The sequence below is a fragment of the Oncorhynchus masou genome, chromosome 17 (genome assembly GCF_036934945.1).
Source record: "Oncorhynchus masou masou isolate Uvic2021 chromosome 17, UVic_Omas_1.1, whole genome shotgun sequence".
NCBI classification, from domain to species: Eukaryota; Metazoa; Chordata; class Actinopteri; order Salmoniformes; family Salmonidae; genus Oncorhynchus; species Oncorhynchus masou.
Window position 1 is genome coordinate 5850346 of NC_088228.1, and position 21320 is coordinate 5871665.

Genomic DNA, 21320 nt, shown 5'->3' on the forward strand with positions numbered 1-21320 from the left:
TTAATGTCATGAAGTCCTTTTTAATAACCTTCATTGTAAGAAGACTCTCTCTACCCACAAACGTGTCTAGAAAATATGTTGTGGCAGCTGTTTGGAAGAGTTGGCCGATACTCAATCACTTCAAAGGCTTAAAACAATAAGCCTCGACTGCTGAGATGAGAACAGCATAGCCTAAGAAATTAAAAGATTGTTTGCCTTGCCTACTCAACATGTGTCTCCTGCAACGCCCCCTATGCTGTTTCCAACAGTGACTTTATTAATACAGGACATTGTCACATTGTTGCTAATAAGTTGGGAGAACGTTGTGACATCTTCATTTTGCTCATAGGGGGATGGAATGAGACGCTGCATCTGAAATAATCAGAAAAACACATTAATTCATCTGAACCAATTTGAAATAACTTTTACGCAACATTTGATTGCAGATATTTGACAGAAAATATACAATGGATATTAAAAGCTGTGAAGTGATTGACTTGAGTAAAGAAGTGTTGATTTGATACCAATAACCTATGTCTTTTAACAACTACAAAACTCAGAAGTATATATAATGTTAAGGATATATATAAGGATATATCTCACATGTAATCTCCAATTTGGAGAAACAAATGAATTGTTTCAGTATTAGTGGTTCTTTTGGTAACACTTTATTTGAAGGGGCTATACATAAGACATTCATTACACCTTTAAGCAAGTGTTGTAGTACCATTCATTACACCTTTAAGCAAGTGTTGTAGTACCACTCATTACACCTTTAAGCAAGTGTTGTAGTACCATTCATTACACCTTTAAGCTAGTGTTGTAGTATCATTCATTACACCTTTAAGCAAGTGTTGTAGTACCACTCATTACACCTTTAAGCAAGTGTTGTAGTACCATTCACTGTAACAATCAAAACACATGTATTTAGCGTCATTCATAAGGAATCTTCAAAATACAAGTCTTTATTTTTCCGGTGAAAACTTGTCATTTGAAAGTCTGTGTTCCCAACACCCTGACAGACACACTATTCAGTCAACAGGCTGGGGGTAGTGTAACAGGGTTGGTTTTGCTTCTACTAGACTCTTCAGAAATATGCATTATAACGGTTATGTATTCAGAATGGTTGGTTGAATTTACATGTCAATAAGGTGTTATGCCATTGGCCAAACTTGCAGATAGCGGGAGATCACATTTTTCCCAGTCTGAGATGTACATGGAACCAGTAGGTCAGGTTCTAAACTAAAGCATTGTGTTTTATTTATGTAAATTACAGTGTGTACATGTTTAGTGTGTACAGCAGCTCAAGGTCAGCCACAGAGCTCTACTCTAGGAGCAAGTTAGATGGACATGTCATTTGTAGACATTCCTGCAGTAGGCAACCTGATCCTCCTTGAGGTCTCAAAATAGTCTAGAACAATCCATGGTAAAAGAATAAGGAGTGTGGTGTTCCTCGAAGTGGGTGGGGCTAGACAGACACAGACACACAGAGGCCTCTCATCCAATCCATTTCCTTTACCAGAGGTGTCCATAATTAACTCCTGCTTGGTTGTCCCTTCCAACCAGATATAAGGAGGCCGAGGCCCCTGTATCCATGAGTCAGATACCTTCTTCCTCTGTGGTAAGACTCCTTAGATTTTTACATTTGTCTCATGTTTGTCCTCAGCATCTGAGGCGGTAGCTAACTGCATTGTTTGAGTTCATAATTGAATGTATTGTAAGGCTTTACAATATGCAATCAAGAGGCATTGATTTAAAATGTACTTTAAATGTGTTTTGCTTCAAATCTGTCACTTTCATTCAAGGTGAAAAGTGCTGCACCTGCATTTGTTTGTAAATTCAAAATGTTTCTTGCCCTTCAGGGGCCAAATTACAAGGTTTTAGACTTGTGCGTATTCACAACACCGTAATGTTTCACAGGATCCTCCAAGACATACCAATTAAACTGTAGGAGGGGAAAAAGGTGAGACATGGTTTGTCTTCACATAATAAGTGCTGAAAAAATGATGTGTGAGATACAGTACCGCTCACTCTGTTGACTGTGGAGGAAGCACCACAGAGTCAATCATGTTTCTTGTTTCATCTCTTTCCTAGTGAACCGTCACCATGAGTACGGACGCGGAGATGCAAATCTACGGCAAGGCAGCCTTGTACCTTCGTAAACCCGAGAGGGAGAGGATGGAGGCACAAGCCACACCCTTTGATTCAAAGAACGCCTGCTATGTGACAGACGTCAAGGAGCTGTACCTTAAGGGTTTGATCACTGGCAGGACAGAGGGAAAGTGTACTGTCAAAGTCACAAATGCTGACGGCACTACAATGGTAAGTCTGATCTGAAAAATATTGAAGTTAAAAAATTATCCAAATTGTCAAAAACATGCCAAAAGCTAATGTGAAATCAGTAACGAAAAAAAGATTAAGAAGTATTTCTTTGTTATTTTTTAAAGCAGAATATGACCTTCAAACAAAGCATTTTTATTGCTGCTGTCATGGAATTATTGATAATGACAAGTCAAGAATCTCCATGTATTTGTCAGCGAGTGATAACAAAGTAGTTGGATTAAATGGGGATAAGCATTTTATTGAGCAAAATGCATTGAGTCATGACCAATTTGATTTCTGACTGTTTCAGGACAAAGAGTTCAAAGAAGCAGACATCTACCAGATGAACCCTCCTAAGTACGACAAGATTGAGGACATGGCCATGATGACCTACCTGAATGAAGCCTCTGTGTTGTATAACCTCAAAGAGCGTTATGCAGCATGGATGATCTATGTAAGAAACCTGCATAAACATACACACATACTGTAAATGAACATAAGAAATTCCTACATGCATGAACATGAGAAATACACACGTAAAGTACTACACTCAAAGGAATAGTAGAAACCAAACATACCAATACAGTAGAGCTACATTAGTATACCATAGTACACCCACATCCTCACATAAATCAATGTAAAAGTCAATCTAACTTTGCTAATCTCCTAATTGAAATCCCTTTCACCCAGACCTACTCTGGGCTCTTCTGTGCCACGGTGAACCCCTACAAGTGGCTCCCCGTGTACGACGAAGTGGTTGTCAACGCCTACAGAGGGAAGAAGAGGATGGAGGCTCCACCCCATATCTTCTCCGTCTCTGACAATGCCTTCCAGTTCATGATGATTGGTACGAGCTCTCATGGAGAAATAGATGGATGGATGCATGGATGGAATCTACTGTCTTCTAGTCTAAATTAGAACAGTTTGCTGGGAATCTCTAATTTCCCTATAGCCTTGAATGGAAAATATTCCAAAATGAAATTCATGATGATGCTTATGAATACAATGATGTTCTCCAAATGTTGATTGGTTATAATAAGCAGCATTGTTTTTGGTTCCAGATAAGGAGAACCAGTCCGTCCTGATTACGTAAGTTGTTTTCTATCATTTCACTTGAGAAGGTGTTTCTATTCTAATATATTGGGTGACTTGGGTGTTATAAAATACAGGATATTATGAATGGATTAGACTTTCTGTAGTAATGACTTGGGTGTTATAAAATACAGGACATTATGAATGGATTAGACTTTCTGTAGTAATGACTTGGGTGTTATAAAATACAGGACATTATGAATGGATTAGACTTTCTGTAGTAATGACTTGGGTGTTATAATTACATTTACATTATGAATGGATTAGACTATACTTAACAATGACTCGATGAGTGGGAATATGTATTAATTATTTACTTATGTTAGAAAACATGTTTTTCGAAGCTATTTCTTAGTGACATGCAATCTGACATTCAAACATGTGACTAAACCAATCTTTCTCTGTCATATTAACCAGTGGAGAATCCGGTGCAGGAAAGACTGTCAACACCAAGCGTGTCATCCAGTACTTCGCCACCATTGCAGTTTCTGGTGTCAAGAAGGAAGTAGACCCCAGCAAAATGAAGGTAACACATTTTAGTTTGGTGTTCTGTGTAAACTGTTTTTCAAGCGGTGAATAGTGTTTTAATTAAAGTGTTTTCTAGTTCCTGAGAAACTTGTGTTTGTCTCAATCAGGGGTCTCTTGAGGATCAGATCATTGCGGCTAACCCTCTGCTGGAGTCTTATGGTAATGCCAAGACAGTGAGGAACGACAACTCGTCTCGCTTTGTAAGTATGAAGGGCATACTGTGGAAGTGACCTTCAATTGGAAAAAATATTTTAGTAGTTCCCTATAGGTGTCATAATACCCATAAAACCTTGCGGTAAAAACAGGGAAATGCGTCCAATTGTTTTTCCACCTTTTATTTCACCCATAGGGGATTTTATAAACACTTACAATAAGGGCTGTGTTCTGTGTAGGCTTACCCTGGAGTGACATTTTGATCACCATGTAAATCAGAAAAGGTGACTTTTATCAATATTTTCATCTCTATTTACTCTCAGATTGCAAAATACTAATTAGCATGAAAGTAGACATCTTGGAAAAATACAAATCACTGCAAGATCTTGCAGGTCATCTCTAGCGGACATCTTTGCTAACAGCTATTGTGTCAATAAATGTAGCCAATTTATTCATTTCTAAATTTAGCTAACATTAGATAGTTAATCCAGAGATTCTAACCTTTGCCTAATTTAGGCACTCTCGTCCAGATCATTATGGCATTTGTAGTTCTTTATGTTAGCCACATTAACAGGGAATTAGCATTTCATTTGTTGTGGCTAAATACAGGAAAAATATTTCGCTAAAAGTCACCTTGTCTAAGATAGATTTATATGGTTATCAAAACTACACACTAGAGTAAGCCTACACAAAACACAGCGCTTAATTTAAGTGTTTTTAAAAATCCACTATTGGGAAAATGAATGGTGTAAAACATTTGGAACCATTTCCCTGTTTGACCGCTAGGTTTTATGGGTATTACGACTGATTCTGTGGTGCTCTATAGTTTTGTCAATAGATGTCAAACAATTTGTATCTTTTCAGGGGTCTATCAAAGTAAAATGTAAGATTTATTTAGTTGACCTATTTCTAACCCCCATGCTTTTACAACAGGGTAAATTCATCAGGATTCACTTCCAAGGAGGAAAACTGGCTAAAGCTGACATTGAGACCTGTGAGTTGGTTTTCCTTGTTTCTCAATGCTTTCAATAAATCACACAGAATATTTGTTGGAGATTGAATCATCAAATGTAATGTTATCTTATGTTCTCTCTCGCTCTCTCTCTCTCTCTCTCTCTCTCTCTCTCTCTCTCTCTCTCAGACCTGCTAGAGAAGTCCAGAGTGGCCTTCCAGCTGCCCGCTGAGAGAGGCTACCATATCTTCTACCAGATGATGACCAACCACAAACCTGAGCTAGTTGGTAAGGCAAAGTACAGGTTAAGGTGAAATGATTTACACCGCCATCTGTGGAACTTATTGAAATGTTTCCTAGTCCACACTGTTAATATTATTATAATGAGTACTTCCAGGGTAACAAGGCATCTAAACATGGGTCAGGTCTTTCAAGGTCTTTCATGGGAAAGACCAAGTAATGCACTATGATGCACTAGTCCAGGAGCCTCAGTCCCCCTCTTTTGATGCTATGCATTATATACTGCATGTATCCTTGAGTCCATCTACTGAGTAAAGGAGGGAGAGATACTGTAAAGGTAGGACAGCAGAATTCGCAGTGATTTAACTGATAAGACATTCTCCTTTGTCCACAGAAATGACTCTCATCACCACCAACCCTTACGACTTCCCCATGATCAGCCAGGGTCAGATCAGTGTGGCCAGCATTGACGACAAGGTCGAGCTGGATGCCACCGATGTGAGTGATACAACGTGTGAACCAAACTCTAGATATGGAATGGGTAGGACCACAATACACACTGAATGCATTGCTCAAATCCAACTTGATGGCAGCTGGCCACCTTGTGTTAGTTAGTCGTGTGCTTCAATGCCATTCTTCATGCCTTCACACTTCACCTTGAGGCATACACATGTAAGACATCAGAGACTGCCACAAAGTCCCCTGTGGACCTGTGGAAAACTCATATTGTGCTGTCATATACTAGTGTGTTGGCCAAAAGTAATCATGTGGAACTGAGAAGCCAGTTAATTCTAACCATCCCATTTGTTCTGGACTGAATACAGAACAGTAGTTGAGTAACTGAGTAAACTACCGTTCAGTTCTTCACTGTTGTACTTCCTGTTTAATACCAGGATGCAATTACAATCCTGGGCTTCTCTAACGATGAGAAAATGGCCATCTACAAGCTGACAGGAGCTGTAATGCACCATGGCAACTTGAAATTCAAGCAGAAGCAGCGTGAGGAGCAGGCCGAGTCAGATGGAACCGAGGGTGAGTCCCACTCGAAGATGTGATATATGGAATGCATTAGTCCCTTGTTTTGTGTTGTGATTTTCATTTAAAATGTATGACCAACAAAAATCATATATTTTAACAGTTTAACTCTATGTACAATGAACACTTTTAACATTTTACACTGAACATATTACATAAAAAAACATTTACTGTGCAGATGTGCAAAGTTTGGTAACAAGAATTTTGGTAAAATCTCCCTCAGTTTTTCTGTGCCCACTGTTTCCAAAAACACTCTTAAATATCTGCTCTGAATTCAGATTCAACAATGTCTGCAAATAGCACAACTGGTTGATTTGAAAAGTCATAGTAAATCAATAATATAATACCCATAGCAAAAATGTTTATCTTTAATATATAATACATCGAAACTGTGAGAATAGAAAGGTTCAATACTTTTGTGAAGCATCACAGCACAATTGAAAAATGGCAAATAGAAACTGGAGATAGATGGGAGAGGTTGAGGTAAAGGATAAAGGATATGACTAAAAACGAACAAAAGACAACTGTTGTAAAATATCCGTAAAATGTAATCTAGAAGAAGTAGCCTAAGTGTTGTTGTCCATTAGTTTACTCCAAATAGGGAGGATGTGGTAGGGTTAGTGGCAAATATAGACTTTGGACATCACAGTACATTAGAGCTCAGTGGAGTACAGTACAGCACAGCACAATCTAGTACAATAGAGTAGAGTTCAGTACAATACAGTGTGGTATATTATAGAGTACTCAACTTGTCTGTCCAACTTTGTACTGAACTCTACTGTAAAGTGCTGTACTGTACTGAACTATACACTACTGTACTGAACTATACACTACACTACTGTACTATACACTACTGTACTGAACTATACACTGCTGAACTATACACTACTGTACTATACACTACTGTACTGAACTATACACTACTGTACTGTACTGAACTATACACTACTGTACTGAACTATACACTACTGAACTATACACTACTGTACTATACACTACTGTACTGAACTATACACTACTGTACTATACACTACTGTACTGAACTATACACTACTGTACTGTACTGAACTATACACTACTGAACTATACACTACTGTACTGAACTATACACTACTGTACTGAACTATACACTACTGAACTATACACTACTGTACTATACACTACTGTACTGAACTATACACTACTGTACTGTACTGAACTATACACTACTGTACTGAACTATACACTACTGAACTATACACTACTGTACTGAACTATACACTACTGAACTATACACTACTGTACTATACACTACTGTACTGAACTATACACTATAACACTACTGTACTGAACTATACACTACTGTACTAACTATACTACTGTAACTGTACTGAACTATACACTACTGTACTGAACTATACACTACTGAACTATACATACACTACTGTACTGAACTATACACTGTACTGAACTATACACTACTGACTATACACTACTGTACTGAACTATACACTAACTATACACTACTGTACTGAACTATACTGTAACTACTACTGTACTGAACTATACACTACTGAACTACTATACACTACTGAACTATACACTACTATACTGTACTATACACTACTGTACTGAACTATACACTACTGTACTGAACTATACACTACTGTACTGTACTATACACTACTGAACTGAACTATACACTACTGTACTGAACTATACACTACTGTACTATACATTACTGAACTGAACTATACACTACTGTACTGTACTATACACTACTGTACTATACTATACACTACTGAACTATACACTACTGAACTATACACTACTGAACTATACACTACTGAACTATACACTACTGTACTGAACTATACACTACTGTACTGAACTATACACTACTGAACTATACACTACTGTACTATACACTACTGTACTGAACTATACACTACTGTACTGAACTATACACTACTGTACTGTACTATACACTACTGAACTATATACACTACTGTACTATATACACTACTGAACTATACACTACTGAACTATACACTACTACTGAACTATACACTACTGAACTATACACTGAACTATACTACTGAACTATACACTACTACTGAACTATACACTACTGAACTATACACTACTGTACTAACTATACTGTACTGAACTATACACTACTGTACTGAACTATACGCTGGGGAAGCCCTTCCTGCAGATCCTGATACCCTCCAGAACACCATTACACTGAGCTGGTGGATGACCAGGAAGTTCTCCATCAGACCTGGAAACACAAACCATGTCTCTTTAATACGTATTAACAGATTAAAGGATTGAACTTGTTAAGGTTACTGATACTGTATTGATAAAATGTAATATTCAACTCAATATTTCTTGTACCTGGAGTCTTTGACTCGTTGGGGATCAGGCAGCGCACAAAGTGAGGATGAGTGCTCCTCAAGTTGGTCATCAGCTTTTGTAAGTTCTCCTGGAAGAGGGTTACAAACCATTTTCTCAGAAATAATGTATGGTAACCAATGCACCTTTTGGAGGACTGAAAATACACATTTCAAAAGCTCACCCTGAACTGGGACGACACAGTCTGCATGGAACCACCCTTCTTCTTGCCTCCTTTCTTGGTCGTATCTGTTCATATGTAAATAAGTAAAAGATAATTAGAAATGAGCGAATCAAATGCTGCCAAAGGGATTGTGCAAAATAGCACCTATTGAATGAGTAAATTAACCCAGTAAATAACCCTGATAAATTGTGATTCAGTCAAAGAATTTAAAGCATTGGTCACCAACATGTCGATCGGGATTTTAAACCGTTTCATGTCTGAAGGTAGAGAGCAAATCAACTACACGTATAGACCTACTGCTGTCTGTGCCTCGACCTAGGTTGTGCAGAACTAAACATGGCGGTGTTCGCCTTAGCAATCTCACTAGGATAAAGACCACCTCCATTCCTGTCATTATTGAAAGAGATCATGATACCTCACATCTCAAAATAGGGCTACTTAATGTTAGATCCCTTACTTCAAAGGCAATTATAGTCAATGAACTAATCACTGATCATAATCTTGATGTGATTGGCCTGACTGAAACATGGCTTAAGCCTGATGAATTTACTGTGTTAAATGAGGCCTCACCTCCTGGCTACACTAGTGACCATATCCCCCGTGCATCCCGCAAAGGCGGAGGTGTTGCTAACATTTACGATAGCAAATTTCAATTTACAAAAAAAAATGACGTTTTCGTCTTTTGAGCTTCTAGTCATGAAATCTATGCAGCCTACTCAATCACTTTTTATAGCTACTGTTTACAGGCCTCCTGGACCATATACAGCGTTCCTCACTGAGTTCCCTGAATTCCTATCGGACCTTGTAGTCATAGCAGATAATATTCTAATCTTTGGTGACTTTAATATTCACATGGAAAAGTCCACAGACCCACTCCAAAAGGCTTTCGGAGCCATCATCGACTCAGTGGGTTTTGTCCAACATGTCTCTGGACCCACTCACTGTCACAGTCATACGCTGGACCCTAGTTTTGTCCCATGGAATAAATGTTGTGGATCTTAATGTTTTTCCTCATAATCCTGGACTATCGGACCACCATTTTATTACGTTTGCAATTGCAACAAATAATCTGCTCAGACCCCAACCAAGGAACATCAAAAGTCGTGCTATAAATTCACAGACAACACAAAGATTCCTTGATGTCCTTCCAGATTCCCTCTGTCTACCCAATGACACCAGAGAACAAAAATCAGTTAACCACCTCACTGAGGAACTGAATTTAACATTGCGCAATACCCTAGATGCAGTTGCACCCCTAAAAACTAAAAACATTTCTCATAAGAAACTAGCTCCCTGGTACACAGAAAATACCCGAGCTCTGAAGCAAGCTTCCAGAAAATTGGAACGGAAATGGCGCCACACCAAACTGGAAGTATTCCGTCTAGCTTGGAAAGACAGCACCGTGCAGTACCGAAGAGCCCTTACTGCTGCTCGATCATCCTATTTTTCTAACTTAATTGAGGAAATTAAGAACAATCCGAAATTCCTTTTTGATACTGTCGCAAAGCTAACTAAAAAGCAGCATTCCCCAAGAGAGGATGACTTTCACTTCAGCAGTGATAAATTCATGAACTTCTTTGAGGAAAAAAATTCTGATTATTAGAAAGCAAATTACAGACTCCTCTTTAAATCTGCGTATTCCTTCAAAGCTCAGTTCTCCTGAGTCTGCACAACTCTGCCTGGACCTAGGATCAAGAGACGCTCAAGTGTTTTAGTACTATATCTCTTGACACAATGATGAAAATAATCATGGCCTCTAAACCTTCAAACTGCATACTGGACCCTATTCCAACTAAACTACTGAAAGAGCTGCTTCTGTGCTTGGCCCTCCTATGTTGAACATAATAAACGGCTCTCTATCCACCGGATGTGTACCAAACTCACTAAAAGTGGCAGTAATAAAGCCTCTCTTGAAAAAGCCAAACCTTGACCCAGAAAATATAAAAAACTATCGGCCTATATCGAATCTTCCATTCCTCTCAAAAATCTTAGAAAAGGCTGTTGCGCAGCAACTCACTGCCTTCCTGAAGACAAACAATGTATACGAAATGCTTCAGTCTGGTTTTAGACCCCATCATAGCACTGAGACGGCACTTGTGAAGGTGGTAAATGACATTTTAATGGCATCGGACCGAGGCTCTGCATCTGTCCTCGTGCTCCTAGACCTTAGTGCTGCTTTTGATACCATTGATCACCACATTCTTTTGGACAGATTGGAAACCCAAATTGGTCTACACAGACAAGTTTTGGCCTGGTTTAGATCTTATCTGTCGGAAAGATATCAGTTTGTCTCTGTGAATGGTTTGTCCTCTGACAAATCAACTGTAAATTTCGGTGTTCCTCAAGGTTCCGTTTTAGGACCACTATTGTTTTCACTATATATTTTACCTCTTGGGGATGTTATTCGAAAACATAATGTTAACTTTCACTGCTATGCGGATGACACACAGCTGTACATTACAACGAAACATGGTGAAGCACCAAAATTGCCCTTGCTAGAAGCATGTGTTTCAGACATAAGGAAGTGGATGGCTGCAAACTTTCTACTTTTACACTCGGACAAAACAGAGATGCTTGTTCTAGGTCCCAAGAAACAAATAGATCTTCTGTTGAATCTGACAATTAATCTTAATGGTTGTACAGTCGTCTCAAATAAAACTGTGAAGGACCTCGGCATTACTCTGGACCCTGATCTCTCTTTGAAGAACATATCAAGACCATTTCAAGGACAGCTTTTTTCCATCTATGTAACATTGCAAAAATCAGAAACTTTCTGTCCAAAAATGATGCAGAACAATTAATCCATGCTTTTGTCACTTCGAGGTTAGACTACTGCAATGCTCTACTTTCCGGCTACCCGGATAAAGCACTAAATAAACTTCAGTTAGTGCTAAATACGGCTGCTAGAATCTGACGAGAACCAAAAAATGTAATCATATTACTCCAGTGCTAGCCTCCCACACTGGCTTCCTGTCAAAGCAAGGGCTGATTTCAGGTTTTACTGCTAACCTACAAATCATTACATGGGCTTGCTCCTACCTATCTCTCTGATTTGGTCCTGCCATACATACCTACACGTACGCTACGGTCACAAGACGCACGAGGCCTCCTAATTGTCCCTAGAATTTCTAAGCAAACAGCTGGAGGCAGGGCTTTCTCCTATAGAGCTCCATTTTTATGGAGCGGTCTGCCTACCCATGTCAGAGACGCAAACTCGGTCTCAACCTTTAAGTCTTTACTGAAGACTCATCTCTTCAGTGGGTCATATGATTGAGTGTGGTCTGGCCCAGGGTGGGAAGGTGAACGGAAAGGCTCTGGAGCAACCACCCTGCTGTCTCTGCCTGGCGGTTCCCCTCTTTCCACTGGGATTCTCTGCCTCTAACCCTATTACAGGGGCTGAGTCACTGGGGCTCTCTCATGTCGTCCCTGGAAGGGGTGCGTCACCTGAGTGGGTTGATTCACTGATGTGGTCATCCTGTCTGGGTTGGCACCCCCTTGGGTTGTGCCATGGCGGAGATCTTTGCGGGCTATACTCAGCTTTGTCTCAGGATGGTAAGTTGGTGGTTGAAGATATCCCTCTAGTGGTGTGGGGGCTGTGCTTTGGCAAAGTGGGTGGGGTTATATCCTTCCTGTTTGGCCCTGTCTGGGGGTGTCCTAGGATGATGTTACAGTGTCTCCCTGACCCCTCCTGTCTCAGCCTCCAGTATTTATGCTGCAGTAGTTTATGTGTGTGGGGCTGGGGTCAGTTTGTTATATCCTGGAGTACTTCTCCAATTCGGTGTCCTGTGTGAATCTAAGTGTGCGTTCTCCATTCTCTCCTTCTCTCTCTCGGGGGACCTGAGCCCTAGGACCATGCCCCAGGACTACCTGACATGACGACTCCTTGCTGTCCCCAGTCCACCTGGCCGTGCTGCTGCTCCAGTTTCAACTGTTCTGCCTTATTATTATTGGACCATGCTGGTCATTTATGAACATTTGAACATCTTGGCCATGTTCTGTTATAATCTCTACCCGGCACAGCCATAAGAGGACTGCCTCCCCACATAGCCTGGTTCCTCTCTAGGTTTCTTCCTAGGTTTTGGCCTTTCTAGGGAGTTTTTCCTAACCACCGTGCTTCTACACCTGCATTGCTTGCTGTTTGGGGTTTTAGGCTGGGTTTCTGTACAGCAGTTTGATATATCAGCTGATGTACGAAGGGCTATATAAATAAATTTGATTTGATTTGATTTGATTTGATTTGTTTTGATTTGATTTGCTGGCCAATCAGATAGCTCAGAGCACCGTGCCTGTACAGTTTCCTCGAGCCATAGACTGGAAAAACAAGAATCGGACCCACAACAAATTTACTACTTTGAGATGTAAAAACGATATAAACTATGACCAGAGAGAGACTCGACAAATACAGCAGAGCGGTGCTGTTTTAATGAGTAAGTTCATGTTTAAGCTGTTATTAAACACTTTGTTCAACACTTTTATGAGACATAAAATGCGTGTTCTCCTTACTTCCACTCATGCTACAACCAGCACTGCAGCTGTAATGAATGAGGACAACCTGCACTGCGGCTGTAATGAATGACTACAACAATCACTGCAGCTGTAATGAATGAGGACAACCTGCACTGCAGATGTAATGAATGACTACAACCAGCACTGCAGCTGTAATGAATGACTACAACCTGCACTGCAGCTGTAATGAATGACAACAACCTGCACTGCAGCTGTAATGAATGAGGACAACCTGCACTGCAGATGTAATGAATGACTACAACCAGCACTGCAGCTGTAATGAATGACTACAACCATCACTGCAGCTGTAATGAATGACTACAACCATCACTGCAGCTGTAATGAATGACTACAACCATCACTGCAATGAATGAGGACTGTAATGTACTGAATGACTACAACCAGCACTGCAGCTGTAATGAATGACTACAACCTGCACTGCAGCTGTAATGAATGACTACAACCATCACTGCAGCTGTAATGAATGAGGACAACCTGCACTGCAGATGTAATGAATGACTACAACCAGCACTGCAGCTGTAATGAATGACTACAACCATCACTGCAGCTGTAATGAATGACTACAACCAGCTCTGCAGCTGTAATGAATGACTACAACCAGCACTGCAGCTGTAATGAATGACTACAACCAGCACTGCAGCTGTAATGAATGACTACAACCTGCACTGCAGCTGTAATGAATGACTACAACCTGCACTGCAGCTGTAATGAATGACTACAACCAGCACTGCAGCTGTAATGAATGACTACAACCAGCACTGCAGCTGTAATGAATGACTACAACCTGCACTGCAGCTGTAATGAATGAGGACAACCTGCACTGCAGCTGTAATGAATGTCTACAACCAGCACTGCAGCTTAATGAATGACTACAACCTGCACTGCAGCTGTAATGAATGACTACAACCAGCACTGCAGCTGTAATGAATGACTACAACCAGCACTGCAGCTGAAATGAATGACTACAACCAGCACTGCAGCTGTAATGAAGCACTGCACAAATCTCTTTGCTACAGATCTGTTTTTGTTGATTTATGTTGCATAGGCTTGTGTTTTCTAAGTCATGTTAAAAGTATTCTCAGCAGTAGATCTTAGCTTGCATTTTGACTCACAAAGTGATCTTGACTCTGAAAAGGTTGGTGGCCAGTGCTTTAAAGACAATGTGGGTCTGAGTTGTAACTATCGCTTATTAATTTAATCTTTTGACTTGATGCTGGTCTTACCCTCAGGTGGGGCAGCGGGATACAGAGCAGCCAACAGTTTGACTGAGGACTTCCCGTACATCTGAATAACTGAGTCGTTCAAGGGGTCCTTGTTCTTCTCCAGCCAGCCAGTGATGTTGTAGTCCACAGTGCCGGCGTAGTGCACCAGGGAGAGTGGGCCTCTGCCTTGCCTTTGGCAGGCTTGGGCTTCTCATATGCCTTGGTTTTGCCAAGATGTTGGTCGTTCAGCTTGTTCTTGAAGGTAGTGTCTGAAGCCTTGGGGAACATGCACTCCTCTTCAAGGATGGAGAAGATGCCCAATGGCTTTACGAAAAGAGAAGTTTATCAAATTAGTGTAATTTACATTTCAGATCACATTAATTCCTTTATCAAGTATAATTTTATAGGATTATATTCATGTAGGGGACATAATAGGAAACATACTGAGTTCTCAACAGTCAGATATGTGGTGCCATTGTGATAATAATATGCTCAATCGCATCCCAATGAGCTTTGATGTTGCATCCCAATATAAACCTTACAGGCAAGTTACCTTCTCAAATAGCTCAATACAGCAGCCAAGTCCATGCCGAAGTCAATGAAGGCCCAGACGATTCCTCCTTCTTGTACTCCTCTTGTTCAAGACGAACATGGTGTGGTTGAAAAACTGTGCAGTTTCTCATTGGTGAAGTTGATGCACAGCTGCTCCATGCTGTTGTACTGTTGATGGAATTTCAGAAGGGATCATTTCATGATACAAGGCTGTAACCCTTCTCAATCACAACTAATTGTCTTGTTCTGGACTCATACTCACATCAAAGATCTCAAATCCGGCAATATCGAGCACACCGATATAGAACTGCCTTGGATTCTTGGTGTCCCATCCACAGAACATCCTCTCATAGATGGACTTGACCAGAGCCATGACTGCATTATAAACCTGCAATGATAATGCCTCAAATGAATACATGAGATAGTGATCATGTCCAGTGATACGGTTGGGAAAAACAACCTAAGTATTTATAAAAAGCAATGCAATTGTCCCCAAAATAATTCATGTGGTCAGAAAATATTTGATGCTGTGTGTTTAACCGCCTTACCTGAGGCACAGTCTGTCCCTTGGTCACGTACTCGTTGCCGACCTTCACTCTGGGGTAGCACAGACATTTCAGCAACTCAGCTGAGTTCAGGCCCAGCAGGTAGCCGATTTTATCAGCCACTGGAGAGAGAACCAACAACAACAGATCACTTGATTCTGACCTCTTTTATCGGTTCAGTTTTCATTTTCACCCACATCCATTATTCAAATCATTTCTGGAGGTTGTAATTTGATCTCCAAAATGTATATCCTGCCTGACGTTCATGTGGCACCGTCTGTCTTGGTCATTTCCCTGTAAAAGGACCATTGAGCACCAACATGGGAAGTTCATAGGCGCATGTCAAATTGGGTGTCAAATGAAAGCTAAGAGTCTATATTTTCTAGAAATTAAGGAATATATATATATATATATATATAACATATATATATATATATATATATATATATATATATATATATATATATGTTTTACCATTTGCCATCTTGAAAATGAGGAATAAACAAATGCTTTGATTTCTGGTCAAACAGATGAACATGAGTTTTATAAAACAGCAGAAAAAGTCTTAAACGGTATTAGAACTACAACTAATATCAACACTTATATTTTGTTTTGGAGAAATGTTTCTGCCTTCTGTAAGTTTAAAAAACATTGCCTTGTGCATTTAAATTCTGTTACCTCATGAGGATGGAAAACAATGAAACTTTACAGAAAAAACAAGTAAAGGTACATTAGTTAGCTAGTAAAGGTAGATTAGTTAGTTAGTGTTTTTACTCATATCAATTTTGTTTATGAATTATTCATCGGTAACAGAATTTGCGGAACGAAATTGAATTGGCTACAATGGGAAATCATAGTAGTCACAAACCACAGTTGGGTTCACAAGTTTATACAGTACAGAATGTGTATATTTCAGTAGAGTAGTGTATAGTGCAGTACAGTATAGTACAGTAGTGTATAGTTAGACTACTGCAATGCTCTACTTTTCAGCTACACGGATAAAACACTAAATACGGATGCTAGAATCCTGACTAGAACCAAAACATTTGATCATATTACTCCAGCGCTAGCCTCGCTACACTGGCTTCCTGTTAAGGCAAGGGCTGATTTCAAGGTTTTACTGCTAACCTACAAAGCATTACATAGGCTTGCTTCTACCTATCTCTCTGATTTGGTCCTGCTGTACATACCTACACGTACGTTACGGTCACAAGACGCAGGCCTCCTAATTGTTCCTAGAATTTTTAAGCAAACAGCTGGAGGCAGGGCTTTCTCCTATAGAGCTCCATTTTATGGAAGGGTCTGCCTACCCATGTGAGAGACGCAAACTCGGTCTCAACCTTTAAGTCTTTAATGAAGACTCATCTCTTCAGTAGGTCATATGATTGAGTGTAGTCTGGCACAGGAGTGGGAAGGTGAATGGAGAGGCTCTGGAACAACGAACCGCCCTTGCTGTCTCTGCCTGACCGGTTCCCCTCTTTCCACTGGGATTCTCTGCCTCTAACCCTATTACAGGGCTGAGTCACTGGCTTACTGGTGCTCTTCCATGCCATCCCTAGGAAGGGTGCGTCACTTGAGTGGGTTGAGTCACTGACGTAATCTTCCTGTCTGGGTTGCCCCCCCTTGGGCTGTGCCGTGGCGATCTTTGTGGGCTGTACTCAGCCTTGTCTCAAGATGGTAAGTTGGTGGTTGAAGATATCCCTCTAGTGGTGTGGGGGCTGTGCTTTGGCAAAGTGGGTGGGGTTATATCCTTCCTGTTTGGCCCTGTCTGGGGGTATCATCGGATGGGGCTACAGTGTCTCCTGACCCTTCCTGTCTCAGCCTCCAGTATTTATGCTGCAGTAGTTTATGTGTCAGGGGGCTAGGGTCAGCCTGTTGTATATGGAGTACTTCTCCTGTCTTATCCGGTGTCCTGTGTGAATGTAAGTATGCTCTCTCTAATTCTCTCTTTCTCTCTTTCTTTCTTTCTCTCTCTCGGAGGACCTGAGCCCTAGGACCATGCCTCAGGACTACCTGGCATGATGACTCCTTACTGTCCCCAGTCCACCTGGCCGTGCTGCTGCTCCAGTTTCAAATGTTCTGCCTGCGGCTATGGAACCCTGACCTGTTCACCGGACGTGCTACATGTCCCAGACCTGCTGTTTTCAACAACTCTCTAGAGACAGCAGGAGCGGTAGAGAAAGGTTAATGATCGGCTATGAAAAGCCAACTGACATTTACTGCTGAGATGCTGACTTGCTGCACCCTCAACAACTACTGTGATTATTATTTGACCACGCTGGTCATTTATGAACATTTGAACATTTTGGCCATGTTCTGTTATAATCTCCATCCGGCACAGCCAGAAGAGGACTGGCCACCCCTCACATCCTGGTTCCTCTATAGGTTTCTTCCTAGGTTTTGGCCTTTCTAGGGAGTTTTTCCTAGCCACCGTGCTTCTACACCTGCATTGCTTCCTGTTTGGGTTTTTTAAAGTTCAGTAGTTTATAGTTCAGTACAGTAGTGTATAGTTCAGTAGTGTATAGTTCAGTAGTGTATAGTTCAGTAGTGTATATTTCAGTACAGTAGTGTATAGTTCAGTACAGTAGTGTATAGTTCAGTAGTGTATAGTTCAGTAAAGTAGTGTATAGTTCAGTTCAGTAGTGTATAGTTCAGTACAGTAGTGTATAGTTCAGTACAGTAGTGTATAGTTCAGTACAGTAGTGTATGCCCCTAGTACAGTAGTGTATGGTTTGGTAGTGTATAGTTCAGTACAGTAGTGTATAGTTCAGTACAGTAGTGTATAGTTCAGTACAGTAGTGTATAGTTCAGTACAGTAGTGTATAGTACAGTAGTGTATAGTTCAGTACAGTAGTGTATAGTACAGTAGTGTATAGTTCAGTACAGTAGTGTATAGTACAGTAGTGTATAGTACAGTAGTGTATAGTAGAGTACAGTAGTGTATAGTACAGTAGTGTATAGTACAGTAGTGTATAGTTCAGTACAATAGTGTATACTACAGTACAGTAGTGTATAGTACAGTAGTGTATAGTACAGTAGTGTATAGTAGAGTACAGTAGTGTATAGTACAGTAGTGTATAGTACAGTAGTGTATAGTACAGTAGTGTATAGTAGAGTACAGTAGTGTATAGTACAGTAGTGTATAGTACAGTAGTGTATAGTAGAGTATAGTAGTGTATAGTACAGTAGTGTATAGTACAGTAGTGTATAGTAGAGTACAGTAGTGTATAGTTCAGTAGTGTATAGTTCAGTAGTGTATAGTTCAGTAAAGTAGTGTATAGTTCAGTTCAGTAGTGTATAGTTCAGTACAGTAGTGTATAGTTCAGTACAGTAGTGTATAGTTCAGTACAGTAGTGTATAGGACAGTAGTGTATAGTTCAGTAGTGTATGGTTCAGTACAGTAGTGTATAGTTCAGTACAGTAGTGTATAGTTCAGTACAGTAGTGTATAGTTCAGTACAGTAGTGTATAGTACAGTAGTGTATAGTTCAGTACAGTAGTGTATAGTACAGTAGTGTATAGTTCAGTACAGTAGTGTATAGTACAGTAGTGTATAGTACAGTAGTGTATAGTAGAGTACAGTAGTGTATAGTACAGTAGTGTATAGTACAGTAGTGTATAGTTCAGTACAATAGTGTATACTACAGTACAGTAGTGTATAGTACAGTAGTGTATAGTACAGTAGTGTATAGTAGAGTACAGTAGTGTATAGTACAGTAGTGTATAGTACAGTAGTGTATAGTACAGTAGTGTATAGTAGAGTACAGTAGTGTATAGTACAGTAGTGTATAGTACAGTAGTGTATAGTAGAGTATAGTAGTGTATAGTACAGTAGTGTATAGTACAGTAGTGTATAGTAGAGTACAGTAGTGTATAGTACAGTAGTGTATAGTACAGTAGTGTATAGTTCAGTACAGTAGTGTATAGTAGAGTACAGTAGTGTATAGTACAGTAGTGTATAGTACAGTAGTGTATAGTAGAGTACAGTAGTGTATAGTACAGTAGTGTATAGTACAGTAGTGTATAGTTCAGTACAGTAGTGTATAGTACAGTAGTGTATAGTTCAGTACAGTAGTGTATAGTTCAGTAGTGTATAGTACAGTACAGTAGTGTATAGTACAGTAGTGTATAGTACAGTACAGTAGTGTATAGTTCAGTACAGTAGTGTATAGTACAGTAGTGTATAGTACAGTAGTGCATAGTACAGTAGTGAATAATTCAGTAGTGTATAGTACAGTAGTGTATAGTACAGTAGTGCATAGTACAGTAGTGTATAGTTCAGTACAGTAGTGTATAGTACAGTACAGTAGTATATAGTACAGTAGTGTATAGTTCAGTACAGTAGTGTATAGTACAGTACAGTAGTGTATAGTTCAGTACAGTAGTGTATAGTTCAGTACAGTAGTGTATAGTTCAGTACAGTAGTATATAGTACAGTAGTGTATAGTTCAGTACAGTAGTGTATAGTACAGTACAGTAGTGTATAGTACAGTACAGTAGTATATAGTACAGTAGTGTATAGTTCAGTACAGTAGTGTATAGTACAGTAGTGTATAGTACAGTAGTGTATAGTAGAGTACAGTAATGTATAGTACAGTAGTGTATAGTAGAGTACAGTAGTGTATAGTACAGTCGTGTATAGTACAGTAATGTATAGTTCAGTACAGTAGTGTATAGTACAGTAGTGTATAGTTCAGTAGTGTATAGTTCAGTACAGTAGTGTATAGTTCAGTAGTGTATAGTTCAGTACAGTAGTGTATAGTTCAGTACAGTAGTGTATAGTTCAGTACAGTAGTGTATAGTAGAGTACAGTAGTGTATAGTACAGTAGTGTATAGTACAGTAGTGTATAGTTCAGTACAGTAGTGTATAGTACAGTAGTGTATAGTTCAGTCCAGTAGTGTATAGTACAGTAGTGCATAGTACAGTACAGTAGTGTATAGTTCAGTACAGTAGTGTATAGTTCAGTACAGTAGTGTATAGTACAGTAGTGCATAGTACAGTACAGTAGTGTATAGTACAGTAGTGCATAGTACAGTACAGTAGCGTATAGTACAGTTCAGTAGTGTATAGTTCAGTTCAGTAGTGTAGTGTACAGTAGTGTATAGTACAGTAGTGTATAGTACAGTAGTGTATAGTATAGTACAGTAGTGTAGAGTTCAGTAGTGTATAGTTCAGTACAGTAGTGTATAGTTCAGTACAGTAGTGTATAGTTCAGTAGTGTATATTTCAGTAGTGTATAGTATAGTACAGTAGTGTATAGTTCAGTAGTGTATAGTTCAGTACAGTAGTGTATAGTTCAGTACAGTAGTGTATAGTTCAGTACAGTAGTGTATAGTTCAGTAGTGTATATTTCAGTAGTGTATAGTATAGTACAGTAGTGTATAGTTCAGTAGTGTATAGTTCAGTACAGTAGTGTATAGTTCAGTACAGTAGTGTATAGTAGAGTACAGTAGTGTATAGTACAGTAGTGTATAGTACAGTAGTGTATAGTTCAGTACAGTAGTGTATAGTACAGTAGTGTATAGTTCAGTCCAGTAGTGTATAGTACAGTAGTGCATAGTACAGTACAGTAGTGTATAGTTCAGTACAGTAGTGTATAGTACAGTAGTGCATAGTACAGTACAGTAGTGTA

At 39.7% G+C, this 21320-nt stretch overlaps 1 protein-coding gene across 1 annotated transcript in view; it reads left to right on the forward strand.

The window, feature by feature from the left end:
• The first annotated feature begins 1558 nt into the window (after window positions 1-1558).
• Window positions 1559-21320, forward strand: part of LOC135558089 (myosin heavy chain, fast skeletal muscle-like) — a 40156-nt gene continuing 20394 nt past the window's right edge. Inside the window, exons 1-13 of the mRNA XM_064991839.1 lie at window positions 1559-1600; window positions 1900-1942; window positions 2074-2301; window positions 2612-2755; window positions 2992-3148; window positions 3363-3390; window positions 3811-3919; window positions 4029-4121; window positions 5008-5068; window positions 5216-5314; window positions 5661-5764; window positions 6160-6298; window positions 14618-14666. Of these exons, the coding sequence (XP_064847911.1) occupies window positions 2086-2301; window positions 2612-2755; window positions 2992-3148; window positions 3363-3390; window positions 3811-3919; window positions 4029-4121; window positions 5008-5068; window positions 5216-5314; window positions 5661-5764; window positions 6160-6298; window positions 14618-14666 (1199 nt within the window). The 5' untranslated portion in view covers window positions 1559-1600; window positions 1900-1942; window positions 2074-2085. The remainder of the gene's footprint in view (window positions 1601-1899; window positions 1943-2073; window positions 2302-2611; window positions 2756-2991; window positions 3149-3362; window positions 3391-3810; window positions 3920-4028; window positions 4122-5007; window positions 5069-5215; window positions 5315-5660; window positions 5765-6159; window positions 6299-14617; window positions 14667-21320) is intronic.